Raw genomic sequence first — 15,660 nt, 5'->3', positions numbered from 1 at the left:
CTAGAAGCATGGGGAGAAATCTCTCCAGATGACCTCAACAAATAAACAGCTAGAATGCCAAAGGTCTGCAATGCTGAAAATGCTGCAAATGGAGGATTCTTTGACGAAAGCAAAGTTTGATGGAAAAAATTATTATTTCAAATACAAATCATTATTTCTAACCTTGTCAAAGTCTTGACTATATTTTCTATTCATTTTACAACTCATGGTGGTAAATAAGTTTGACTTTTCATGGAAAACACAAAATTGTCTGGGTGACCCCAAACTTTTCAACAGTAGTGTATATGTATATTGTTTATCCGATACCTGATTGGCACATAACGTCCAAGTCCGGATCGAGCCCACAGTCACATGATCGGCGCCAATTTCCGATCATGTAATAGGATCAGGACAACCCTAGATAGGACTGAGAAAATTCTTGTGTTATACACACTTGTAGCAGCATCAGGTCATCCCCAGACCTCACATATTTACTAGTAAACGATGGCTGCTTGAACTTCTTGTCAATTTGATTTTGATTAGTTTGTACAGTAGGGATGGACTAATTAAAACAACCAGTGACCAGTATTAGAAATCTGAACTTGATTAACTCTAATTTTGAGTGTAGCCCCCGTTGTGTAACACAGTGTATTAACACACTCATTTAACCAGATCAGAAAGCTGACTGTCAAACTAAAAGAAGGAAGTTTCAGGGTTTCTGAAGAACTGGTTTATTTCTTGATAATCCCCCAGTGTGTCTGTGGTCTGTTTTACTGGTAAACTTTCAGTAAAAATGTCAATAGAGCAAAACATGCAGCAAATTAATATCTTCTATTTTTTGTCCTGTCTCTCTGGTGATGAAACGTAATGTACTTTTTAGGTATGTGCACTTTACTTAAGTACATTTTATAGTGGATACTTCTTACTTGTACTTTATTACAGTGGGGGAAAGGTATTTGTACTTGACTCTCCACCACAGTTTTGAACAGAACTGAAAAGTCAAAGTATTATTCATTCTTGTCTGAGACCTGCTGAAAACAGAAAAATACACAAAGAACAACAGCTAGGAAAAAATCTGGCAATATTTTCTTTTTCAGGTCCTACTTTTACTTTTAATTAAGTATTTTTTGCTCTGATATCTGTACTTTTACTCAAGTAACAAAATGAAGTACTTTATACATAGTTAAAATGTACTCAATTACAAGTCAAGTACTGCTGCCAAATTTGTACTTAAAGCAACACTTTCAATCCCAATCTACTCATTCACAGTAACACAAGTATTGATAATAAGATACTTTGCCTTCCTGATCAGATTGTAATTGTAATTGTTTCCAACTTCCCCAGACTTATACCTGGTCCTCGCCCTGCCACATCCAGAGATACACACAAACTAAATAATAAATCTTTCATTTTGCATTCAGTACATGAAACACATTTTTATATGTTTCAGTTGAGTGTTGTGGTATCAAGGATCCAGATTATGTGTTTTGTTTAAACTTCTTGGGTTCTTTTTAAAGATTAAAATACAGTAAAGTGTATTGTCTTTAAAAAGAGAGTACACAGTGTGTTTTGCTGGATGTGTTTCCTCAGGCACAGCTTAAAATAGAATGTGAGTTTTTAAAGAGCTCACATCACCACACGCACCTGAACGTCCACGCCCACAGTCACATCATTTTGTCAGAGTCAGATAAAACAGAGACGACTCTCGGAAACATGCAGTGGTTCACAGCTCTGTTCTCGAGGGTGTTTGTGGACTGTGATAGACTGAAGACTCAGGGTGCTCTAGGAGGCTGGTGCACACGGAAATCATCATGGCGCAACTGATATCATTAGCCCAGGCACTTTCACAGCCAATTTTAGATACCATAGCATCTACTGAGATGCCACATCTGACCAGCAGAAGACAGCCGGTGTTAAAGGAGAAGGTGCTCCTTGTCATCTACACTGGAGGAACCATCGGGATGAAATACAAAGATGGCGGTATAGTATTAGCAATATCATACTGGTCTTATTTGGTCTTTTTGTCTTTTTAGACCCTGTTGTGTCCTAATGTTCATTTGTTTATAGAATAGAAATGACACTTGAACCCACTCAAACTGCAGATATGACTCAGGATTAGACGTAGTGGGATTACCTGACTGGTAACCCCACTACTTCTACCTGACAGTAGGCAGTGGTCAGGCTGGTTTCCCAAAGCACCACGCAGCCCAAACTGCTGATTAAACAGCAAAGGGAAGACTGGCTCAGAATGGCAGTGATTCTAGACTTTCTTTTCTCTTTCATAGTCTTTTCTTTGGAGCCTCTCATCTGACCTAACCAGCCCGCACGCACAGTGAAGAGGAAACACATTTTTGCTTGGCTCAACTTGTTCTGTGGGCTGTGCTCTGCTCTAGACTTCAGTGAAAACAGAGGACCTCCTCTTCGCCTGCTGCCTATCCGAATGTCCAACTAGTATATAATTAATCCTGATCAAACAAACCATTAAGATGTAGATAATACGTCATCAGTTATAGTTACAGGCCTAATGTTTGTGGAACGTAAAAAGCTCCAGTGAAATGTGAGATCTTCATATCTTCCTACCAAACTAAGCAATTATTCAGAAGAGATAACTTTTCTTCCCTTATCTGACTCCTTTAATTTGACATTTGTTTTCCACCTCTAATTAAGACAGTATTACTACAGTACTATAGTACTTTTCCACCTTCTTTAAGAGCAGTACTTAAGTTCCAGCTCTACTTAAAGACAGTACGATACTTTTAAACTTTTCCCAATAGCAGTACTTTAAATGTTCTCTATTACCTTAACCTCTTTGCTCCGAGTGCTCGTTGATGGAGAAGGATTCAAAGACTAGAAGAGTTCAGTTCACTTCTATTTATTGAATACACTCCAAAATATTGATTAATAAAGCAGGAGGGTTCAACTCCCTGTCCCTGATCTCACACAAACCTGGGATCGCACAACCCTGAACGCCTTTATATAGTCTTTTTCTTCCTAGTCTAACACTGTGGTTTCTAGTCTTTTTTGGTTGCATCCAGGCATTGGCTTCTTCTTATTGGTCCACACAGTTCCTCATTGTAGATTTCCAAGACCCGCAGACTTGTCTTCTCCTCACACCATCTTTTCACTTTTCCCCCAGTCCGCTCTGTCTGTCACACACTCGAGAAATTATGTTGCACAAAGAGGAAGTAGCATCACATTGACCTTTATTTGACTCCATTTTTGCAACTCTGAACTGTTTTCCCGACTGTGTAGTTTCTATTCCTGTCTGACTTCATGCACATAGTATTTAACATAGATTAACTCCTTTAAACAATAAGTAATCATAAAGTAATCCTGACGCACCCTTACACACCAATAATCAAACACATAATATCTAACGCAGTTCAGACATCTTTTATATCATGTCTGTCCCCTAATAATCCATGTATCATTCCTTCATTCGTTTTTCAATACAAAACCAAAAATAAGAAAATGAAAAAACAACTATTTTCTTTTCAAATTCGAGTTTGTTTTTCGAGTTTGTGTTTAAATGAATAAAGGAAAAAAACGGATTTCCCATTTCCATGACTTAAACTGCGATCCTGGACTGAACCAGGACTGAACCAGGACTAAACAGGTCTCAGTCCCGGTCTCAATCCTGATCACCCGATAGTCTATGTGGGTTCACCTCCGGGCCCATCCCGATGCTCCTGGTTCAGTCCTGGTTCAGTCCTGTTTTAGTCCTGTTTTAGTCCTGTTTTAGTCCTGTTTTAGTCCTGGTTCAGTCCTGTTTTAGTCCTCAGTCCTGTTTTAGTCCTGTTTTAGTCCTGTTTGTCCTCAGTCCTGTTTTAGTCCTGGTTCAGTCCTGTCCTGGTTCAGTCCTGTTTTAGTCCTGGTTCACTCCTGGTTCAGTCCTGTTTTAGTCCTGGTTCAGTCCTGTTTTAGTCCTGGTTCAGTCCTGTTTTAGTCCTGGTTCACTCCTGGTTCAGTCCTGGTTCAGTCCTGGTTCAGTCCTGTTTTAGTCCTGGTTCAGTCTGTTATCCATTTTTTCCAATTTTCATTTAAAGATAAAATTGAAAACTGAAAAAACAAATCATTTTCCGCTTTGGTTTTGGAGACAAATTATGAAGTTTTTTTTTGGTTTTATTTTGAAAAAACAAATTAAGGAATAATAGACAGATTCCTGATATTTCCATTTTCCAAGTTTCTCATTTGTTCATCCATACTTTGTTTAGTTCTGCTCTGTAGATCAACTACCTAAATCTGTGATGCACATGAGCTCATTCATTTCACTTCCCTTTTTTGAATGAATTATTGATGTGAACTAACACTAGATGTCAGAATAATAGCAGTATTTGTGAAGTCTCCTGTCACCATTCATCATGTCATATCTGTCTGTATTTGTTGTTCCCAGGGCTTGTCCCCATACCCCATGCACTTGAAAAGTTCCTACGTGAACTTCCCATTCTCCACGATGAGGAGTACGCCAAAAAACACGACCTCAACAAACGTTATGGAGAACACGCTCTGGTCCTACCGTGAGTTTGAACTTTTCTTATTTTCTATGTTTTTAGGCACATGTTTTCCTAAGCTTTAGACTGCAAGACCACCAACAGCCGAAATCTGAGTTGGACTTGTGGGTTTCGGTGGTTTCATTTGCCGGCCTTCTCTGCTGCCTTTCACTTACTTTTTCCGCATTTTAGGCTCATCTGTGATCATGTGAACGGGGGTGTTGAGCAAAATCAATTGCTTTTTCTTATAATATAATTGTACTTTAGTGTAAAATGCTTTAACAGTGCATTCACAGCAAACAAGATATGCATCTTGAAAATCAAATGTACTGTTATTTATGTTACAATTTATCCAACACCAATCACCTATTTTTTACCCTTCCCATGGGCTCTGCCAAAAGTATAAGCATAATAGATTTTTCTTGCTTCATAAACTCACTGTGAGTTCTCCAGTTTCCAGAGCCCTCTGTAAAGGGCCTATATTTATGGAGTAAGAAAACTTTCAAAAATATCTGTGTGCATATTTGAGAAATCCATGTAGATTTGTCTGTAGTTGAGCATAAAATAATAAACTCTCAAATGAGTCCATTTGTACATAAAATGCATTGTGTGTATTTTATCCATCAGAATACAAACTGAAAAGTTACGACATCAAGAATTACAATCACCAAATTAAAATTTAAGATCATGCTTTCTTCAGTACGAATACGAATTCAGAGACGTGACTCTGGGGGTCTGGTTTGGGGAGCACAGGATCATCTCTGCTGTTCGCAGATGATGTTGTCCTCTTGGCTTCATCAAACCAGGACCTGCAGCTCTGGGGCGGTTTGACCCGAGTGTGAAGCGGCTGGGATGGGGATCAGCTCCTCCAAATCCGAAGCCATGGTCCTCGACCAGAAAAAGCTGGCTTGCCCTCAAGTGGAGGAGTTCAAGTATCTCGGGGTCTTGTTCAGGAGTGAGGGGAGGATGGAGCGTGAGATTGACAGGTGGACAGGTGCAGCATCTGCAGTGATGCGGTCGCTGTATCGGACCGCTGTGGTGAAGAGGGAGCTGAGCCGAAAGACAAAGCTCTCGATTTACTGTCAGTCTATGCTCCTCCCCTCACCTCTGGTCATGAGCTCTGGGTAATGACCGAAAGGACGAAATCGTGGATACAAGCGGCTGAAATGAGTTTCCTTTAGAGATAGGGTCACAGTAATCAATTTTGCATAATAGAACCTTGAAATGAAATTTGACCAACTTTCTTAGATTAGTTCAATAAAGACATGATCCGATTTTCTTTCGAGGGACTCATGACCATGTGTTTGTGCTCTGTCATTTACACATAAACTAAAGCAGAATGTTTCTGATGATGAAATGAAATCTGAATGATGAAAATTGTGTGAAAATGTGTTTTTGCAGGAACAATGAAAAGGACTCAGAGGCCAGTAGGATAGTCTACATAATAGAGGAGTACAACCCGCTGCTGGACTCTTCAAACATGACTCCAGAGGACTGGGCCAAGATTGGAAAGGACATTGAGGTCCACATTCACATTCACACGTTCAGTTTATAAGGACAATACATTTGACATGTTTCTTGTTTAACTCTTTTTACAGTCAGCACAGTAGGAGATGTGTTTACCTTGTTGACGTGTTTCTGAGAGTTCTGAAGACCGCTCGCAGAGAGCATTCCAAACATGTCAATAAGATAAATACATCTCCTATCCTATTGTCCCTAAAAAGAAGAGCACACGTGTACAAAAGAAGACAAAAGGAACAGTTTTGGATTATGTCTCTCATTTGTGTTTTGTCTCAGAAAAACTATGGGTTACATGATGGGTTTGTGATTCTCCATGGGACAGACACTATGGCTTACACAGCCTCAGCCCTGTCCTTCATGTGTGAGCATCTGGGCAAACCGGTTATAATCACAGGTGCACAGGTAAATAGGATTTTGTCAAGATTTTTGTGGGTGTAAAAATCTCTCCAATATAATAAGTTAAAACGGTCTGATTTCAGGTGCCAATATATGATGTACGAAATGATGGCATGGAGAACCTCTTGGTGGCGCTGTTGATCGCAGGAACATATGACATCCCTGAGGTAAAAAAATAAATTAAAAAGTTGATAGGAATTCCTGCATAATTGATCAAATGTATTCAAATATATTCTTGAGATAACAAATATAGTTTATTAGCACAACAAAAAGAACCAAAGTGAAATGACGGTATCTAGAGAGGTTACAATGACAGCAGAAGCCCTGGTGTCTTCTGTCAAGGCAGAGATTTGTGTTTCATGACATTGAAAGGCAATTAACAGAGCAGAGAAAGGAGTTCAGTCTCTAATAGTTCTCCTTGTGTGTTGATCTGTTCTTCTCTTTAGGTGGGTTTATACTTCCATGACACACTGTACAGAGGCAATCGTGTGACCAAGGTGGATGCTGAGAGCTTTGGAGCGTTCTCTTCTCCTAATCTGGCACCTCTGGTCACCACTGGAGTGAACATTACAGGTAAGCCAGAGGGACGGTCTGTTAGATCAGACATATTTAATGAGAGTGTCTTGATGTGTGGAATTAAAGCCTCTGTCCTTCACTTGTAGTTAACTGGGACATCGTGTGGAGGGACAAATCTAAGCAAAAGTTTCAAGTGAGCACAGAGATGAACCAAAATGTGGGGCTGCTGCGGATCTTTCCAGGCATCACTGCCACCACTGTGAGTCCCTCAAACACAAGCACAGCACATCGGTAACTCCTGCACAACAGTAGATTTGTGAAAACACAACTGAATAATGCATATGGTCCTTTAATGAACTGAGCATCTTTGAGTGTTTCTCTTGTCAGAGATTTGGCAACATCTGCTGTTCTTTTGACAATTCATTTCTGATCGTTTCTTTTCCCTTGTGGTTGGAAAACATTAAACCAAGTGTGGACTTAGTTTTAGACTTAGACTTAGAATTAGACAAACATTAGTTATCCACATGGGAATTGTGCTTTTCCTCAACTCGAGTTACATCAGAGTTACAAAGTACTAATGATGAGGGCTGAGATGAGACAGAATTTTCACGAGAAGAGACACAAGACGAGATGAGATTTTGAAATATTTTACTCTTTAAAAATTAAATCAAATAAAAATTATAATTATAAAATAATTAGATCAATTCACAGTTTTGTTCACATGATTTTTAATTAGTTTAATGGTTTAAATATACATATTGTGTTGTAAATTAAAAAAATATCAAATCAAGTCATTGTCATATGACACTTTAGACACGTTTTCATAGAATACAGAAAACTGCAAGTGGATTTGCTCCTCTCTGTCGCTCCAACTTCTCCTCCCTCTCCTCCTTCTTCCAAAACCAGTGTTAAGTGCTGCAACACTGTGCCAGTGTTCTCTGAATACCTAGCAAACTGTCTTGACAAACCAGTGTGCTGAAAAACCAGATCTAAACCAGTTTTTAGATCAACCTCATGACCTAAAACCAGAGATCTCGAGATCCCATCCGTCTAAACCAGGACTAAACATCAGATTTTCTCCAAAACCCAGTCATCAATCCAAGAGTCTGAATCCAGGTCATAAACCAGGACTAAACCAGTTTTAAAACCCAGACTAAACCAGAGCTGAAACCAGGTCTAAACCAGGACTAAACCAGTTTTAAACCCAGACTAAACCAGAACTAAACCAGGTCTAAACCAGGACTAAACCAGTTTTAAACCCAGACTAAACCAGAGCTGAACCAGGTCTAAACCAGGACTAAACCAGGAGTAAACCAGGTCTAAACCAGGACCAAACCAGAACTAATCTTGGGCTGAGAGAACCCCGAGCCCGTGGAGCAGGGTGTCCTCAAAGCATGATTGGGTGTCAGCTGCTCTTAGTCTCGTGGAACATGGAGTTCTGTGTCGGTCCTTTCACCAGCAGTCACCCGATGGTCTACGCGGGGGCACCTCTGAGCCCGACCCCACATTCAGAACCGTATGGTTCACCAATGGTGTTTCACCGCTGCTGATATTGCGATAATTTTAGTGAATTTGTATGAAGAAAAACGAAAAACCCACCACTTCAGTCCAGGTTAAAAATGCATTGTAATGCGCGTTACTCACAGTGCCCAGTAAAATATTAAAATTTTTTACCTGTAATGCCACATTACTGTGTTACCGCAAAAAGCAATGTATTACAGTAATTTGTTACTTTTATAACACGTTACTCCCGACACTCCCAACACCAACCAGAGAGAGATAATGTGTGTGGAGGGGGTTCCAGATGGGTGTTTAGGGGACTGGATGGTGTAAGAGGGTTTCAGGAAAGATAACGTGGAAGAATCTTTTGTTTTAATCCTTGAACAGTTGAACAGTCGGCTGTGGTCTGTACAGAGATGACCAAAGCAGCACTTTACTGACAGAACGCAGTGAAACCTCATGTTCATGTCTCTTTCAGGTCCGGGCCTTCCTCCAGCCTCCGATAGAGGGAGTTATTCTGGAGACGTACGGCTCTGGAAATGCCCCAGACAAAAACCAGGGACTGCTCGATGCGCTGAAGGAGGCCACGGACTCTGGGGTCATTATCGTCAACTGTACACAGTGCCTGAGGGGAACTGTTTCCTTAACTTATGCAACCGGGGCGGTATGGTCACTTACAGAAATTCTATCACTGCTCTTTTAGCCAACTTATCCAACTAAGGAACCATGATTTCATTCTTTTCTTTTGGTAGGCTTTGGAGAAAGCAGGAGTGGTTCCTGGTGCTGATATGACGCCTGAAGCTGCACTGACAAAGTTGTCCTATGTGTTGGCAAAGAAAGACTGGACTCTAGAAGAAAAGAAAAGGGTATGCCCACCCAATACTTTTTCAACTTTCAGCCAAGAAATGCATTTGATTGCACATCAAAAACATCAACTTTATTTTATGTTATGCAATTGGCTTGATTGTGTTGGTACAGAACAGGTGAGAAAATATGCAACTGAAACCAAACACTGCAAATGTGTTTTTAAAAAAGTACTGTATTCTTCAGACTATATGGCTCACTTAAAATCCTTAAATTTTCTCAAAAATTGACAGTGCGCTTTTTAATCTGGTGCATCTGATGTATTAATTCTGGTTGTGTTACTGACCTCGAACTGAATTCATGTGGTACACAGCGCTCAAACATCTGTCAAAATGTTTTAGTACGACTTTGGTAAACTACGAAACCTCACCGCTTGATGGATTGTAGGAGCATTACGGCGACTGTAGTCAGGAGCCTCATGGAGTTAAGGGCAAATTATAATTTGCGTCGATGCACACTGCCGCCATCATCTTATCGCCGTTGTTTTTGATTTATGGGTCTGTGTCGAGGTCTATGCGCCATGAAGTAATTCACCTTTACAATGTTAGGAGACTACGATTTAAACCTGCCGTTTGTGTACCTTAAATACTCAAAGAGCCATTTGGAGCATCTCCCACAGAAAAGAAAACATTTGTGGGAGATGCTCACAAAACCCTTTTGACTGTAAAATGAGGAGAACACTGCAGATCATTTTTTTACCTGTGGCTCAGTATAAAAGACTAGAGTGTGTTGCATTTATGAAATCAATGAAATGCTACAGAGCAGCGGTTTTCAACAGGGGAGACACGCCTCCTCTGGGGGGCACCAAAGAGCCGCTGCAGAGGCGCGACACACGCAGACTGAACCAGGACTGATCCCAGGACTGAACCAGGACTGAACTAGGACTGAATCAGGACTAAAACAGGACTGAACCAGGACTAAAACAGGACTGAACCAGGACTGAACCAGGACTGAACCAGGACTGAACCAGGACTGAATCAGGACTGAACCGGGACTAACCAGGAGTGTCTAGACAGGCCCAGAGGTGCGCCTGCGTATTTTGTTGGGTCACCACAGAGAGAGAGAGATGGGTGTTTGTTGAAGGGCGGGGCTGTCTTTACCTGCTCTAAAGGGGAGGCTCACATTCACCCAGTTTAAAAACTCCTGCTACAGAGAATATTTGTCCATTCATATATACACTCTATGTGTACGACCTGCAGACGTATAATCTCTAAAAAGTTTCACATGAACCATCTCATGACAATGTCATCTCTGTATGCATTGTTCAAAGTAATGTTGTGTTTGTAGATGATGAAACTGAACCTCCGAGGTGAGATGATCCAAGCCGAGAGTGAAGCCAAGCTGTGCCTGAGTGACAGTTGTGTCATCCAGGCCATTGCCAAATCTCTGAGCCTCAGCTGCACCGAGGTGAGAGCCGGGGCTGGAGCACTGAAGCTTATGAGCACTTACAAGTTTGAATCTGTGCTTTTTGTTTTACAACGTCTTTTATTTATGATATTCCACTGTTTTGTCTGCAGGAGTTGGGAGCAGTCCGTGATGCCCTGACCCCCTCGCTCGCCTGTGCTGCTGCTAAGACTGGAGACATTGAGGCGCTCGAGGCCTTAAAACAATTGGTACTTCATTCACATCATTCAGACTGCAGTTATTTCATGAAAAACTGTTACTTTCCAAATGAGGTCATGCCTTCATCTTGGCCATACATTTTTGTTTTTTTTCCTGATTCGGACAGTATGTTGTGGTTTTGTTTTTTTTTATTTAATACATTTTTGAATCAGAAGTTTACAAAATGGATTGCAAGTCCCATGTGACGATAAATGCCAGATAGACAAAAAGAAAAAGATAACATGAAACTGAACATGAAGCACTTCTTTGTTTGTCTCCAGTCACATGTCTTTTTTCTGTGACAGGGCAGCCATTTGTTTTTCGGAGACTATGATGGACGGACGCCTCTGCACGTGGCGTGTTGTGAGGGAAACCTCAACGCAGTGCAGTACCTGCTGAGCCAGGGTGCCACAGTGCATGCTAAAGATCGCTATGGAGCCACTCCCCTGAGCAACGCAGTACACTTTAGGTAAGACCTGCGACGCCTCCTGCGGGTCACTAGCATCTGTAGCACTTACACTTTGGTTTCCACCAGGGATCATGTTAATGACTCTTTCAGGTGCATCTTTCCTCAGAGGACTACTCCCACTGAAAAAGGGAATTCGACTGTGAACCCTACAGAAAACTAGCTCACTGACTGTTATCAGACTTAGGCTAGTGCAGGCTTTTATAAAGCATGTGTGCTTTTATTCAATGACGTGGCCAAAAGTGTGCACCAGGACTCCTCTTCTTCAAGTGCAGTTAGGCTGTGTTGAGTGGGTGGTTTATTATGAGGGTGAGGGACTTGACACAACATGTGAAAGAAGAGTTCTTTCACATGTTGTGTAGAGTACACACCTGTATATTTATTTTCTTTAACATTGCTGTTGTTCTAGTCCAAATGTCTAAATCAGGTTTCAAGTTTATGAGAGTAAACCGATTTTATTCTCTGTTTTCTCTTGGAATGGAATGTAACGACTAACACTGACGTAAACTTCTGAATTCTAGACACAAGGAAGTGGTGGAGTTACTGAGGAAGACTGGAGCTCACTTGTCTCGTGATGAACTGAATGAAGCAGGTGTAGAGCTGTGCAGGTGAGAAACTCAGGAAAAGAGTGTCTGTCCACAGTGACCCTTCTACACAGCTGGTGCAGGCCTAACCTGTCGTCCTAGTCAAAGTGGAGGAACTCTGCTTAGCAGCACATCTCAGCATCTCTGTGTATCTCTGAAGTCCGATAACCTGCTCCTTATTGTATAGCATCCAAAAATGAAGAAGAATTATTTCAATCCCACCTGCTCACAGGAAGAGCTCAAATAATGGCTTTGACTCTGCCACTACTTACTGTAGTTATTGTAACATATAAAACACAGGAGAAAAAAAGTAACTGGATCAAAATGTCAACATTATCATCCTTAAAGCCACATCATGTTATAATCCAGCAAAAACTATTCAAATTAAAGCATCAGTTCAATTATGTGTTGTTTTTTTAATCTTTCATAAGTCATGAAACACATGTTTCTTTTCTGTGACTGAGCCTGCCTCTCCACAGATCTGACATGTAACTTGGCCTGGGGGTATGCCACCTGCATGTCTCCATGGAAATGTTATGTCTATGCTGCCCTGTTCTGCAGTGTGGTATAAAACTTTGTCTTTTTGGCTTTGTCAGCCTGGCAGCCAGGGGTGACTTGGAGGGTCTGGAAATCTGGATCCTCGCTGGTGCAGATTTGACCAAACCAGGACCTGATGGACAGACCGCCCTTCAAGTGGTGTGTTAAACATTAACACAACTTTGTAACAGTAAAAGAAAATGTGCTCAACATTTTCCTGAGAGACGACTTTTCTCATTGTCACAGGCTCAGTCGGCTGGACAGAAAGAAGTGGTAGCAACTTTTTTCAGCTGCTCATGAGCAAAAGAACCAAGGTAAAAGAAAGAGTGGGCACATAATATGGGTGGACTTGTTACTGATGAACTGTAAAACATGAAAACATTTGCAAGAATGTTGACTTCAAAATCAAAATTATTGCTCACCAGTTTAGTTCTTTTGAACGTCTCCAGTGTTTGCATTTTTAAATGTGGATTTAGCACAAAGTCCCATTTGTGTGAGTTGAGGTTTTGTGGGTGTGGACATACATCATAGTCCACTGAAGTTCACTGGTCTTCTCATCATTTATTTTGATCAATTCTTTTTTCAGAGCAAGGTTTAGTTTGTTTTCATGCCTGACTGTTTCAACTGCCAGGTCTGAAGTCCAAACTGTCACTTCGACCTTGGTCTGAAAAAAGAACTGATCAAACGAGAGTCATCCTACATACATCCTACAGTTAGAAAGAGCTCACCTCACCCTTTGTTTTGTGTCCAAGCCTCGTCAGATCTAGTGTAGTGGTCTCTCATTCCATTTGGTGAATGTTGAAGCAGCAGCCTGCCTCTCAAAGTGTCAGACTGTGTGTTTTGTCTAGTCATGGCAGTTTTAACGCCCATGGACTAGTTTCCCATTTTGTGCTTTTTAGTAACGTTTTACTTCTGTTTTTGTCTTAGAAGGGGATCAAGTTCATTGTATCAGGACTGTGAAACCCCACAGGACCATGCCACCTTTCCAGCCACTTTGCAGTCTTCCTTCCCAGCTTCATTTAGCAGTAAATCATGAACATGTCCACTGTCCCTGGGCTGTCATGGGGCTTTGAAATATATATAACCTAACAATGTGCATGCCAAATTTATCTTACTTTACTCTGCCTTGAATAAATGATGTTTTCAAAACCATAATTTTTGTGTCTTGTCATTGTTGTTGGTATTCTCTGGTTTGCAGGTTTGAAAAAAACATATCTTATATCATTTATGTAAATATGTGTTCTTTGGGTCTGTTTTATTGTGAAATTGTAATTTTGTTTTTGGGTAGAGAACAAAGAAATGCTTCATATTCAATTAATCATTATCAAACTTTGTAAAATCAACACTTTTGAATCAGCACAACCCAGCAAGTGAATGTAGATGACATAGTCAACTTAACCCACTAGATAGTGCCATATGACTCTATAGTCAATGGTTCTACAGCTCTGTACAATTTAGTCCACTGAAAATTCATATTTATGAATATCTATATCTATATATATATATATATCTATATATATATCTATATATATATATATATATATATATATATATATATATATATATATATATATATACACATATATGTATTAGATGGCAACTAAATGTAATCCTGATAGAACAAATGTGCAAAACCAAGTAAAAATGCTGTTTACTACCACTAACCCACCAACACACATTCCAGCCCAAAGTGAATAGTTCATGTAGGTTTGTGGATAGCAAAGCATTTACTAACCCAGGACATATAGTCAGGTGATCTGCAGCAGATCCTGGCCCCTGACAGGTGAAAGTACCAGTGAAAATGGCTATCATTTAAGCACAGAACTCAGAGGAGATGGTGGAACTCCCCAAACTTGGAGTGCCGTTGGAGGATTGGTAAAAACATCTCATCAGCATTAAATAAAGCACAGTAACCTGTTGGATGTCCAAGTCTGCCATTTTTCAAAATGAAAACAACAGATGCAGAGGGCATCGTGTAGCTGCAGTCGATCCTTCTGAAATGTACAAAGACAGCAAATGTACTCGTACAACCAACCCAAAAGTGAACATTTTAAAGGAGAAAGTGTGTGTCATGGAGCACAGACGAGTGTAGGATGTGTGGAGTGACGTCAGAGACTGGAGCTGCTCTTTGTCACTGCAACAACAAACCACACACACCTCACATTTAAACTGAAAAGAATATGAAAAAGATGTGTGAGAGGCTCTGAAACTAAAGGAAATATATACAGTCATTATGAGATAAATATAAGACTGCAATGATAATAAATCAAATAGTAACAAAAATACATTCATCATCAGTCATGAATACATTTACTGTAACTATATTAGGAGACTGTACTTTCACCACTTCTGTTTACTCTGTACACGTCCAACAACTCAGAGCTGTGTCACCTGCAGAAGTACTCTGATGACAGCCACTGTCAGAGCTGTCAGGAACAGTGATGAAGGGGAGGACAAGCAGCTCTGAGGACTTTGTGGTGCACGGCTAACCACCTTCAACTGAACACTGCAAAGACCAAAGAGATGTTGGTGGACTTTAGGAGGAGCAGGCCACAGCTGCTGCCTGGGATCATTGAGGGGGACACTGTGGAGGTTGTAGAGAGATAGAAAAAGGGTGTACATCTCGACCACAGACTGGACTGGTCTGAGAATACAGACCTGCTCTACACAAAGGGACAGAGCAGACTGGACTTTCTCAGAAGGCTGAAGTCTTTTAAGATCTGCCAGAAGTTCCTGCTGATGTTCTACCAGACACTTATCTCCAGTGTCCTCTTCAGTGCTGTGGTCTGCTGGGGAGGAAGCCTCAAGCAGAAGGACATTGTGCAGTTGGATAAGCTGGTGAGGAAGACAGGATTTGTAGTGAGTGCAGAGCTAGACTCACTCACATCCGTGGCTGAGAAGAGGCCCTAAACAAGCTCCTGTCCGTCCTGGATATTTTTGTTTGTTTGTTTTGGTCAATAAAGCATATTTAACTATTTGTAAACAATGTAATTGACATAAATATGATTACCAATCAATAGTCACTCTTATAGTTGCTTTTTGTGGTTATGTTTGAATTTCTATAATGAAAGTGACAGAGTTAGTCCATTACTACGTGCCTTTCAGAGGCGGTGCTATCATTAGGTAAAAGTAGGCGGCCGCTTAGGGCCCCTGAACCTGGAGGGGCACCCAAACAACTGCCCTTGCTATTACCACTCATGGCCGA

The 15,660-nt window shown here is 40.7% G+C and overlaps 1 protein-coding gene across 2 annotated transcripts; it reads left to right on the top strand.

The window, feature by feature from the left end:
- Positions 1-1,687: 1,687 nt before the first annotated feature.
- LOC110168535 (60 kDa lysophospholipase-like) lies at positions 1,688-13,610 on the top strand. 2 transcript variants are annotated; one of them, XM_055158663.1, is made up of 16 exons: positions 1,688-1,959; positions 4,373-4,496; positions 5,871-5,991; positions 6,267-6,392; positions 6,470-6,553; positions 6,833-6,959; positions 7,049-7,161; positions 8,881-9,066; positions 9,155-9,268; positions 10,554-10,673; positions 10,784-10,879; positions 11,174-11,337; positions 11,856-11,942; positions 12,515-12,611; positions 12,702-12,769; positions 13,383-13,610. In XM_055158663.1, exons 1-15 carry the CDS (start codon positions 1,791-1,793, stop codon positions 12,753-12,755), a joined length of 1,782 nt encoding a protein of 593 aa, XP_055014638.1. In that variant the 5' UTR covers positions 1,688-1,790; the 3' UTR covers positions 12,756-12,769; positions 13,383-13,610. The 2 variants fall into 2 exon arrangements, with proteins under 2 accessions (XP_055014638.1, XP_055014637.1); XM_055158662.1 differs by having other exon boundaries at positions 12,515-12,614.
- The last annotated feature ends 2,050 nt before the right edge of the window (positions 13,611-15,660 follow it).

The sequence above is a fragment of the Boleophthalmus pectinirostris genome, unplaced genomic scaffold (assembly GCF_026225935.1).
Source record: "Boleophthalmus pectinirostris isolate CB_2022bp ecotype Guang Dong unplaced genomic scaffold, ASM2622593v1 HiC_scaffold_22, whole genome shotgun sequence".
Taxonomy (NCBI): Eukaryota; Metazoa; Chordata; class Actinopteri; order Gobiiformes; family Gobiidae; genus Boleophthalmus; species Boleophthalmus pectinirostris.
This window is presented reverse-complemented; position numbering and strand designations above follow the sequence as displayed.